Here is a 13,264-nt window from a genome sequence, read left to right as displayed (position 1 = left end):
CCCGCCCAATGCGGCAATCGTCTCTTCCCATCGGCTTCGAACAGTTTCTAGCGTGACGTGCCTGGACACATCGTCGTTTAGACGGCGTGAAACAATAAGACATCGTTATTCTATTTCCGCTGTCTCTAAGCGAGACGAACACGCAAGTTTCGCTCATAAGGTACTCACAATGTATAATTCCTATTAGAGAGAAAAAAGGATAATAAGATGAATTAAAGAAACAGAACGAAAAATTTGTAGAGAAGCAATGAATCAATGATCAATTAGAAATAGAAGCAATACATTTCACTTTGTAATTCTGTTCCGTGAAGTATATCGATGCTTCGCTCGAATTCTCAACAGCGGATAAGATTCCCCGAGCTTGCGTGCCTTTCCAAGACGCTGGCCAACGGAAGTTCGCGCAAGACATAGTGAGAATAACGCCGCCGGAAGTGAGCGTTTTCCTTCTGACGCTACAATCGTTCCTTAACATCAGCTTCGACCGGCTTTATGTATAGCTGCTGCTCGTATTATTTAGGAACGTGAAACAACGGCGAGTTGTTACAGGGAATAGATCGTGTAACAGTGTACATTGTTTTTTCCTTAGCATTTTATTTCTATCGTAACCATCTTTTAATGAAATCAGCCAGCAGCGAGTCATCAATTACTGCAAACGGAGGGAGAAATGTTCACCGTCTCTGTATGGTAGACCTTTATAGTCCATTCTATGGTGTACCATTTGTGTTATGAGAAGGAGAAAAATGACGAACGAGGATTCAGGATAACGCTTTTGGGATATATTTTCGTATAAAAGGAATTTCCGCGTGAAACGATAATGGTTAATTAAGTTTTATTATTTGCTTGTTAAGTATGAATTTGATAATAAGTGTGAAGGTAATTGTGAAGGTAATAATACGATAAGGGTAAACAAGGGTTAAAACTAACTATAACACAAAATTCTGGTTGCGTAATAAGATCGATAATTTTGTCACCTGTTAATATTTTATTCGCCAAAATATTATCGTATGCAAACCCCATTCATCAATATCGTTTACGTAAAATTATTGTGCAAGGGATATTATTATCGCGATTTGTTTGCTCACTGATATACAGTGCCTCCCATAATTCGTTTTGCTCGTCGGATTACGGAAGAAAGCGAATAATTACGAAATATGTCAAAAGTTGGTTAGTTGAAACGGAAGCCAAATAATCGAGTGTAGTGTACATTTGTTTATCGCCAAATTATCTGAAATTATTGTCGCCGACGAATGAGACGGATTTAGGACTCTTCAATATTTGATACACAAATCTCAATATCCGAAGGTGCAACAGGACTCTCTATAAAAATTTTCAAAACACATTAATTTGCTTTCATTAATTTCGCGACATTTCCGATTAACAACTGTAACCCTCTTAACCAATTATCTGCTGCAATCATTTTGTAAAGTGTGTGACAAATTACCCTAATTATACTGTAATTTGTCTAAATATAGCACATCTATAAAATATATAATTTAATCAAGAATTCCAATGAATATATCCATCTTAACCGGTTAGCTGTTTTTGTCGGGTATACTCGTCGTAAAGAAATAGCAGCATTCTGTGTCATGATGAATGTATTTGTCGGAAAAAAAAACTGTTTAAGTCGAGCCTATCGACGTCTCATCCGATCATTTATGGTTGGCGATGTTCGCGGAACGAAATGATAAAAGAGCGAGTCGGCGCGACGATCCGAAAAGGCATTGAGTGGAATAGTTCGAGTAATGGTTGGTCAGACGAATGAAAGTTAATTGAGAGGTCGATGAAACGATTAGGAGAACGGTTCGTTGGCCGACTCTTGTGCTTCTCGTGCTGGCAGGCGCGAGCGTGTTCCGCCTCGGTCCGCCACGGCCCGTCGCGGCCCGCTGGGTCAACAGAGCGAGAAATTGCCGCGTAAATTGTAATGCGGCTAGGATACACGTGCGACCGTTTATCGTCATCGCAGTGTCTTCGCGAAGATCCGACGAACGGTCTTGTCGCGGTCTCCACTCAACCATGGGAATAGGGAAAACGAGAATCGCTCCGACAGCGGTACGCGAATAATCTCGATTTATCGATCGTTGCCGCCTCGGGCTGCGAATCTAATTGTCGCGCAACGAGCGAAACGGGGCTCGATCGACATTTATTAAAGCATTGTATTTCTCGATCGTTTGGCGTACAGCGCGCTCCACCCCTCCGCCCTCCGCCCTCGTTCCGCCCTTCCCGAAGACAACAAGATAGCCGTTTTTTTTCTCTCCTTTTTGTTCTCGTAAAGCACCCGCGTAATAATTGCCGGCAGCCAGCGTATTTTTTCGCTGCAACGACAAAACAGCATTACCCTCGTAAAAAAAAAAAGGTAGGATGGAAAAAAAGAAGGTCTCCTCCAGCTCTCCTCATAATGGTGGCATCACGTGCACGGTTGGCTGTTCGCTCTACAGCGCAATAATAAATTGCTACCGTCGTGCCGGCTATAGTTTTATCGTCCCATTTACGGCGACGACTACCCTCGTCTCTCCGTTCTCCGTTTCTCTCTCTCTCTCTCTCTCTCTCTCTCTCTCTCTCTCTCTCTCTCTCTCGCCTGTTTCCGAATCCGATGGAACCATAAAGATAAATAAGGACGGCTCGAACGCGAACCAGACTAAGGGATGTCGCCGCCGTCTACGAGAACGTAAATCAAGCTTCGAGCGGTGAGCGGAACAGAAATAGAGAATGAAGAAACGCGTTGAACAACGAACTCTCCGCGCTTTTAATGATAATCGCTCGAAATAGCGCTCTGTTGCATCCCGAGCACATTGCAAGCGTTCAGCCATCATTAATGCTACCTTTATTTTGCGTTTAGATCTATCATTCGCCGTGCATCGCCTCCTTCCCTAGCCCTCCATGCCTCCGTTCGATCGACGCACACCCACACGCATACAATGTCGCACCGTAGAGGATTCACGGGGGCGAGTCGCGCTCGCACCACCGTAAACATCGCGCCGTTACACGGAGATTTGTGCACTTTCAGAATTCATGGTGATCCTTAATTGTGGGCCTATGTTTCAGGGGATAAATCCGTGACCCCCGCGCGCGGCTAGGAAGAATTGTTATATGGACGTACGATATTTAGCACTTTAGTTTATGCGTCACGGCCAACTAGAGATAAACAGTCTCTGTAAACACTTCGCAACTGCCCTTAACCGAATTTGTTCGTGCGCCACAGCGATCGAACGTTTGATCAGTCTCGTTGCGCACTGGCTTTACCGAAGAATTTTATGACCGCGTTCCAGAGGTAACTTCATACTCCGGCGCTTTGATTGTTATCGAAACTGAAAAATTCAAATTAAGTGCACGGGTTACTCTTCTAACGATTTCACATTGTTAAACGAATCGCTCTATCAAAAGTAGAAGATGTAAAGCACTACTCGCAGTATTTGAACACGAAAGTGTTTATGCAGCAAAAATTAACAGTTTGGCTTTTCCAGGAAAATAGTAAATTATACATTGAATAATTATACATAATTATACAGAATAATTATACATTGACCATAATGAAATATATCTAATATAATCGAACAACTTCACAGACTTATCGCAGCGTATTTTTTACCCTATAATTTAACAAGGTCTGACAGAATGTTTATTTTGCCGATAATGTTAGTTATTTTGACGCAACAGTAATGTAATTTGAATGTTACAAATTGATTAATTAATTGACGATTTAAATATACTGCATAACTCACAATTGTATACACCGTTAGTTACTCTACTTATCAAATAGCCACCATATTACTCCAATATACTTTCATGTTTTACACCAGTATATGAAGCATCATAAAATTTATTTATCAGAACATATCATCTATTTTTGTGTCGACAACGTTCGCTAAAAATTTTATTACCGTTGTTTTACAGAACGAGACCAAAGGGCACGCCGCACTCAACGTCGTCTATAATCTGGCTACCGTTGTTACTGATACTGGGCACCAGGACAACGTCCGCCACGAATATGACGAACGTGTCACCATTGGCTTCGACGGTGAGGCCGGTTACGACCACGGAAGTAGTTTATCAACGGTTCGCAATCGAGCCAATGGATCAGACCGCGGTGATTGGCAGTCGCGTGACGCTTCCTTGCCGAGTCCTCGACCAGAAAGGACCCATTCAGTGGACAAAAGACGATTTCGGCCTCGGTGCGGTCAGGAATCTGACGGGATACGAGCGGTACGCCATGATCGGAAGCGACGAAGAAGGTAAGTCAACCAGAACTTTCAACCCTCGAATAGCTGGCAGCGTGGAATTGGCGTTAGAAATATTTTGTAAAATATGACAACAAAAGCTAAACTATTTTTCTCTAAAAATCCTGTTAACATTCGGTTCGGTTAAATATACTACGATAATATTGATTTTCGGAGCTTAGTTAAACAAATTGTGGAAAAGTGTCAGCCACGCGTGACCGACGAGGCAATCAACACGTTGACAAAGTAGATCTCGATCTAGAGTCGCACTCGGAGCACATTTTCGAGGGACCGACTGCTGCAGCGTTTGATGGAAATCGATAGCGCGCCTGAATTTTCAATATTCAGTCACGTCTAGGTTACACCGTGCCCTTAAAGAAATGGAACTGGCAGACGGAGAAATTGGAGTACGATTCCTTCTTCGCTGCTCATCAAATCGTTCGCGATATTACTGGAACCGTGAGCACGTAACAATCTCTCGTGCCCATCGATACAAGATCCGTCTACAAGTCAGAATTTAATTCGTTCTGTTCGCAGTCACGGAATTACGACTATCCGGACAATCCGAATTTTCGGTGCAACACAATTCGGTAGAATGCCGCCGAAAGGAAGGCAATCTAATAAAATATTTCTGTTACCGCACCGACCCGCAGAGTTCAAAGCGATAATATTTACCAACACATAGCAGCTGAACGGCTCTCTCTCTCTCTCTCTCTCTCTCGTAACTCAACATCGGGGTATTGCGAGTGGTGGATGCGTCAGCTTTTATTTTGGCACAGCTATTTTACGGTGAAGACATAAAGGGGTGGTTGGTAGGGCGGAGGAAGGGCAACAAAATACCGTCGATGATCGATTTCAATAGAAACATTCGGACCCTCCCCACAGAAGTAACAAAAAAGGAACTGCCGCGTTCCGTTCCCAATCCATCACATTCGGTGTCAGCAGATGTACGCGGCGCACAAAGAATCGCAATACACATCTAGTTTCATTGACGGGGGAGGGGGCGGAGGAGGGGGAGGGGCGAGGTGGGGAGGCCGCGCGAAGGCAGACGTACGAGTGGAATGGATATCCGCCGGATGACTGGAAACAGACGTACGGTTGTAAAGGGTTGAACACATTTTCAGCCGGGCTAGAAATCGAATGAATCTCGATGGAGGTGGCTCGGTCGCGTCCGACCGACAGGTGCTATTTCCTTCGCGCTCGTTTTCCCATTTTTTCCTTTCTCTCGACGGCCAACGCAGCTGCGGTACACATCGGGCCAGTTCGCGCGGGCCAAATTCAATTTCCTGCGGCGGCCTATTGATTTTTTGTTGAGCTCCACTACCCCCCTCCCCCCCCCCCCCCCCCCCCCCCCCCCCCCCCCCGAAAAGAAGGAGGCAAATAGCGAGGGGGTGGAGGTAAATTGTCGCGGCGCGACAAAATATTTTATGTCCTCACGTGACGCTCGCATGCACGCGCGAGGTCAAACACGAGGGTCCGTTCGAACGAGACCGATGGTCATGTGATATTCATACCCGTCCGATACCTGTGCTTCGTATCTCGTGGGCCCTCGTACCCCTCCCTTTCTCTATTTATTTCTCTCTCTCCCTCTCTCTCTCTCTCTCTCTCTCTCTCTCACTCACTTTCTTTCTTTCTTCCTTTCTCCCTCTATTTTGCTGACCGATGAAACTATGAGGAGGAAGATTCCTGCCCACAACCATCGTGAAAGTTTCGCTGAAAGCAAATTATGTCTTCCACCTATCAAGAACAGCCCAAGCGATCGATTCCTTTGTGCTATTCGATGCCGTTGCGACGACTTAACAACCGATATACAGAAAGTAACGTGTCCCTATTTTAGACTGCAGAATCTGTATACTTGCGATATCCTTAATCTGATCAAATTTCATGCTGCGAGATATCAATCCTTTGCACTCAACTGGCGACTGTATGGTGCCAATGAAAATAAGCTATATCATGTTTCGGTAATATTTATTACGCCACTAAATTCTGTTACTTTTAAGAGATCGTTAAAAAAGTTAATGTTATATAGGCCATGCTCAATATGAAATAATCCTTGTAAAAGTTGAAGTGGCTTGGAGTGCAAATATGATCACTGATCTGATTTGGTAAATCATAAATTTGTGTTATAGCAACGTTGCAAAATAGGTATCACGTCGCTGTCGCGATATTCGTGTACATGATTCCTAATAGAAAACAGATTATGCTATAGATAATTCTAACGAGGTCTCGTGTAATTTATAAAAATTTTACTCAACAAAGTTTTACTTTTTAGAGTCATCTTATCTTGATCCCAAAATCGATAAAGTAATTAACGACCTTTAAAAATAAATAATTAAAGTATTGTCTCAACGCCTATAAATTCGTCTACTGAAACGGAATTTTATCGTGACAGCCACTAACTTTTTAGCTAGTAAAAGTGGAGAATACGTTCCCGTAGCTCGAATCGCACCTAGTTGTAGGAAATTCCAATCTCAATTGACGCCTTGCCAGACGGGGGACGCCGTGGCATGCGAAGCCCGCGAAAAATTCAAATCAGCCGTTCGGGAATTGTTTAGTCTAACGGCGCAATCGGAGCACAAACGGAGAAAAAGCCGGGAACTCGATAACGTTGCTGTATTAAGCGAGAGGTCGGCGACAAGTTAAATTGCCTTTCTAACGAGTTACGAAAAACGTGGGTCGCAGTGATATAACGTCCAACTCGATACGGTTATTTTACATCGCGCATTACTGGACCGCTGTAACCTTGGTTATTCGGAACGCGTTCGGCGGAAAAAGCACGCCGGGCGTGTGTAATCAACGGAAACGCGGAAGTTTCGGCATAATGAAGTAACTTTTTAGATCTTGATTCTTTGATCAGGTTTGCGATTGATTAAGACCCGTTCGCGTGCACGTGGCGACTCCTATGTATGCTAAAGCCACTGGGCTAGGTATTTAGGTCAGCATCTTTATGGGGACGAATTGCAAAGTGTGACACCGCTCTCTCATCGTCATGGGGTCAAAAACCTAATAAATGTTCCGTTGATTTAGTCTTCAAACAGCATTCGTGTTGAAGATGTTGAAATTGACCTCTTAACTCTCAACGACAAGTATATACGTCATAAAGAAATGACAATAATTTTCGAAGAACTTGTCGTTGGAAACCGAGGCCAGTTTAATCAATAAAACGCATACAAAATTGATCTCAAAATTTATTGATGCAACAATGTGGTTAAGACCGTCAGCTTAAATTTTATATTCCAATTATATAATTATAGCCAAATATCGGATTATTCACACAAAATAAATTAGAAATGATGCTCATGCCAATAGTATCTGATTTTCCACCTTGAATTTTGCATTTTTATGACATTTTAATTCAACAACCTCGAAAACATAAGAGCAGCGATTTTCGTAAGAATCGCACAAAGATATGAACTGGCGAACTTTTTGGGAGAAAGTATCGTTCCGCGATGTCCCAACTAATCACGCGAACATCGTATGAGCAATTCATCGGCTGAGAGTTAATCTTCAAATCATAACATTATCCTCGCCCATTAAAGATGTCAGACCAATTGGCCACTCAAGACCACTTCGCCGACTGCGTGCGATCGTTGAGCGCGTCTTCTTTCCTCGAATGAATCGCTGCAGCGTGAAAGAAGCGCAGGGGAACATCTCCGTAGATGCATTCATCGCGCAGACACTGTAGCAAAAGTTCCTCTCAATGATCTTGAGTGGCCGCTTCATTTCGCGTCGACTCCAACACGCGGGTATCCACTGGATAAACACGATCCACGAATATACGTACACAGATGTACGAATAAACATGTATACGAATTAATCCGGCGGAGCTAATTCAGTAATATGAATATTCTCCGTCCGGCGGAAAGAGCTTTTCACAGGCGGCGCGGTGGCAGGAGACATTCTCCGCCTTGTTCGATGCGATTATCAAAATCGCCGCACACCTCGAGGCAAGCTTTTTGAGACCGATTCGGTGGAAACTGGCATCCGCGGCTCGTTCGGGAAAGACAGATCGACCATTTATTCGATTACCTGCCAATTAACCACCGCGCGTACCGCAAAGAATTCCTTTGGCAACGCGGACCGACCAATCTAATCGATTCGCGGCCGCAGGCTATTTTGCGTGGCGCGCTTCGTGCCGACGCGGTCGGCAGATTTAGCAATTTCTACGTGACCGACGTGTGGCCGCGGATGTGTGTCATCGTCTGTTCATCCTCGCAATACGTAATATCATAATATGTGCGGGGATCGTTGCGACCGCCGTCGCCCTATCCACGCGCGGTTTAACGACCGGCTCTGCGCCGCGGCGCGCCGTGCTGCTCTTACTACCCCCGTGCAGTTCTCGTTGCACGTGCCCGTCGAATCGTCGCAACGATCCGCTTTTTTCTCCTGTCCGGGGCTCCCGTCTAACGGGGCAAAAACCAACGGCACAAAAAGCTACGCGCCGCTCCGGGGTTTATCCGCTGAAAAATTTCCGCGTTCCGCAACGATAAAACATCGCCGGGTACACGCGTATCGGTCGCCTCCCCCCGACTTCTATTCGCAACGGCGCGCGCGACAAGGATTAGCCCTACAACCGATTCACGGCGATACACCCGCCTCCGTTCCACATCGACGAGTTCTGGACGGAGCGAGCGCGCGTGCCGGCCGGCCGCGTACCAAATCTGAGAGCACGCCACGCCATCCCGACCAGCTTTCGCAACAATCACGCCCGGCTACCAACGATAAGGTTCGGAGCCGGCGAGAAGGCAATTTAAGCGAACGGCACCCTTAATATACTGGGTGTGCCAGCTGACTCTATTACCCGGACTATTTCCTTCACTTTCGGCATCCCGGCGAAATGAAAGCCCGCCAGCTCCGCTGCATTTGTCACGACAAAAAATATATATTTCTCAGGATACTGATGTGCAGGGTTCAGACTCTTGAACGAACGGGAATGCTTCGTCACCGATGCAAATGCGACCGAAAGCTCCTCCTGCTCCGCGGGTTTCATTCAAGTGGTTCAGTGTCTCTTTTTTTGGAAACCAGATGGCTGCGTTATTGTTTACTTTGTGCGTGGGGGTGGATACTCTGATGCTGCTTCGTATAACGAATATTTGCTTTCTCCCGCAGTTTTTTTTTTTTGTTATGGAATATTGTGGAATGTTTTTAGTTAATTAGACGGTAGTCCTCAATTATTTGTTATTGCCTAGCTGGTTATTGATTCGTTTTTTAAATTAAGAGAATTACGAGTTAAATACGTATCCTTAGTGTAATATGTTGTCTGTACAAACAAAGTACTGCAATGAAACCATAACTGGAAAGTTAAGAAGGTAAGAATAATTTAAAATAGTAAAAAACTAGAACTTTTAATGTATTAAAATGAGTAAAGAGATAATTAAGGATTGCAACTGATCCAGACAATTTTCGTTTTTCATAAAAATAAAAATATTCGGTCTAGTGATTATTACTCTGATCTTTTTACGCCCAGCAAGTTAATAAAATAATAAGATAATAAAATTCGATTTACTTTTACACGACATCCAAAAAAATATCCAATTTTTTTAAACAATAGTACTAGAGATATATTTTTAACACAGTCGACGTATTGGAAGTAATATTACTCATAAAACGTACAATAGTCTTCGTAACAGAGAACTGCACAGCAAATGCAAGTAACTAATGGACAGGACATCACGAAGATACGAGAAATTACAATTTCCGACTACAACTTCTAATTACAATTTTTGTTCCATAATTTTGGGTTCTAGATGGGTACAAGGCACGGTATAATATCCGTAGCTATTGCCCCGAGAAAATTGATCCTCTGTGTCACTAACTTCTTCGATACGCGGCACCGTGGCACGCTCGATTTCCATAAAATTATCGCGACATCGTCTAAAGCGATATTTCGCGAGATGCAGCACGCACACACACACACACTCACACACACGGGCGACGCCAAGAACACAGACAGGCGAATTACTCTGGCTGTTCGCAAGCGTTCGCGAAACGTGCTTCAATCCCGTTGATTTCCGTGGTTTCAAGGAGACGATCGAACCACCGGTACCCGTCAATTCCAGTGGGATTAATTAATTCGGTAACGTTCCGTTGCAACGGAGAAAGAATTATCGGTGCTCGGCGGCACGAGCACCATTGGGAGCTGTGCAGACCGTAAATTTTCGAACGCGCCGAGCGGCGCGCGTGTTACACGCAAATCTGTTTTCGGGCTAATAAGATAGACCGTAGAGGTCCGAGCTGCGGAGACTTCGCAAACAGTGGACAAATTCATATTGTGTTTGATCAATAGGAGAAAGAACAGGGAATGGAACTCTCCCCGAGCTTCGTAGGAGAGGATTTCGCCAACGTAAACCTCTCCCTTTACGAACCGGGCGGAGTGCAACGATCAACACCATTTTATCTCCACCTGTTCCACGCAGCCCAACAGCCATCAAGTACGAGGCAAACATCTTTCAGTGGTCCCGGCCGCGGCGCGGCGTGGCGCGGCGTGGTCGCGACTTGCTCACAGCAAACAAATCCCCGGCATCGTCGCCTGGGAGCAGCGGTCGCGAACCGGAGATTGTCGATACAACCTGTTCGCTGCGGTATCGGAAAATAGAAGGCGAGGGTGGCTCGGCGTGTCGACCCGGTCTAGTAATCGCGATCGAAGAGACTTAAAGATGCAAACGGGTCGGGAGCTTTGATAGCTGCAGTTCTGTTTCTGTGTAGACTCCCGGCACCTGGCTATCGACGGCCTCGCGTTCCACGGCAGCGAGTTCGGGAACAATAGAGTTTCAGCCGACCTTATGCTCGAGTTGCTCTCAATTTGCCCGCCGACTGCAGATTGGTAAACAGCCCCCGCGCCCGCGCCCGCGCGACCCGCCCTCCGACGAGCGGGCGGGAAGCGGAAATTCGGCTGAAACTTGAACAAACTGTCAACACGGTTGCGGTATCGATGTATCGCCTGTCTAGATCTTTGTCTCGGATGGGCGCAGCCGGTGTCTCGCGTACGTGTCCCCGGGTTTTCATCGGCGAACGCACACGTATCCGGCCCGGATCACGCATCACACGCCGGAGAGCTCTTTAAAACGATAAGACGCGGCGGTGCGCGCGACCACTGTCCGGCCCACGGTTAACTTTAAATTAGTTGGCGAACATTCGCCGCTTGTCCGTCCCCTCTATGCCCCGCGTCCGGTTAATGTCTTTGGCGGAGGTCGTTGGTTGCGAAGAGACCCAGCGGGACAGCAATCACCCTGCGATCCAGAGGCGCGTTAATCGGTTCGATGCCGCATTGATCCGCAACCAGATAACCGACTGGATGTTACCCGGCCTGACTCTAAGCTATACAGGGATTAGGGGGAGAGGGGGCGTCAAAGAAGAGGATTGTTCCGATAGCTTCAATCCCCGGTGGAAATGTTTCGCGGTCAACTCGTTCGACAAATGAGACATTACTGCGATTAAGCTCCGGCCTGGGAAAAAGTTGTTTTGCACGCTGCGCGCGCCGCGATTTGCGCTATCCGTATAAGTGGCGAAACATTGCATCCGCGTCTCGATGCTCGAAGCGAGTTTAATAGAAATAATTGCGACTAGAAATCGATCGTTTCCGGTGGTTCCATTTTATAAATAACTGAGGACGTTCTCTTTAATTAATTTTTTATTCCAAGAAAATTGTCAACAGCGTTCGATCTTGAAATTGTGTTCGCTTCGGATATTTCTCCGGCGCAAATTGCTCATATATTTTCGCCGAGCTTTAATTGAGAAATTATTTTCACGAAACACTTAATCGCGTACGAAATAAAGTAAAACATGATTTCATTTCATTGCCGCGTAATACGGGCTAAATGAGAAGGCAGACATTTTCTTTTTCATACTGCATAACATGTAATTATTTCAATATAATATTATGTTACCGATTCACTTTTATTGCCGAAACAGGTTCTGTCGCCGCAATTTTTATTGTCGGTGCTTGCGTCGCTATTAATTCGCGCGGACAACGTCTATTTCTATTTTATCTACATATATTTACATATTAACGGAGATTCGTATTATCGTTAGATCGCGGAGAGAAATTTCATTCGACAGCTGACCGATCTTCATTACATCTTTATCGAACTGATCACAAGCGGAATCTTTAGTGCATTTTATTTAAATTTCCGTTTCATTGTGCCGCACACGGTATAAACTCTTCGATTCAATTATCAATTACAAATTAGTTCACGCTCGAAATACAATTTTCGCGTGGTCGGGTATTGCGCGCGGTATTTTTATGATTTCGTTTGGCAAATATTGCGGTTTTTCCACTCAATCGGCTGCGCGTGTCTGTTCGTAAGAATCGCGCTCGGGATGCTCACCTGTAATTAATAGAACCTTCGCCAGCCGATTGTTCTTCATTTCTCGCGAATCTAAATACTCAATTGACCCGGAAAGCCTTTGCCAACGATTAAATTAATAACGAGATCATGGCGTCTGATCTGCGCGTTACTTATCCGACAAACTGTTGAACACGCCCCAGCCGGCCGATCGGTCCGATTCCCTCGATCGAGCTCGTCCGTCGGTTCGTTTCGCGTAAAGTGGATCTGCTACAACCTGGCAACAGGATGCGAAACCTGTACGACCGGATTCGTCGGTTTCCGCGGAGATTGACGAGAAAAATGATCGGCCACTGCTGCTGCTGCGGCGGTCGGAGAAACGCTCCGCACACGTGAACAAAGATCTCCAGGCCGTGGAGCGCGCGTATTCGCCCGTTCTGGCTGTCGAGTCCAGTCCGCGGGGCAATTTTCTCCGCACTTAAAGTCGCGTTGCTCGATTTATTATGTGTACCACGGAAAGGGCCGACGATCATGGCCGCCAGTAGAATAAGAACTCCTTAAACAGTAATTTGCTATAAATAACGCGTATCGGTCGTTAATTCTTTGAAACGGGCTGGCGGCCCTCCGGCGTTGTTTAACGTCGCCCGTTCAGCCGGATAGTTATCGATCGACCCAATAAATACATTTAATTAACACGGGGCCCCTTTAAGTCCATCGGTTAACAGTAAAATTTGTGGCTGGATCGGATAATCGACAGCGCGACCC

The 13,264-nt window shown here is 45.5% G+C and overlaps 1 protein-coding gene across 2 annotated transcripts in view; it reads left to right on the top strand.

Moving 5' to 3' along the window:
* Positions 1-13,264, top strand: part of LOC144475868 (irregular chiasm C-roughest protein) — a 226,682-nt gene that overhangs the window by 153,825 nt on the left and 59,593 nt on the right. For both annotated transcript variants that reach the window (XM_078192215.1, XM_078192214.1), the window contains exon 3: positions 3,892-4,229. In XM_078192215.1, the coding sequence (XP_078048341.1) occupies positions 3,892-4,229 (338 nt within the window). The remainder of the gene's footprint in view (positions 1-3,891; positions 4,230-13,264) is intronic.

The sequence above is a fragment of the Augochlora pura genome, chromosome 10, assembly GCF_028453695.1.
Source record: "Augochlora pura isolate Apur16 chromosome 10, APUR_v2.2.1, whole genome shotgun sequence".
Lineage (NCBI taxonomy): Eukaryota > Metazoa > Arthropoda > Insecta > Hymenoptera > Halictidae > Augochlora > Augochlora pura.
This window is presented reverse-complemented; position numbering and strand designations above follow the sequence as displayed.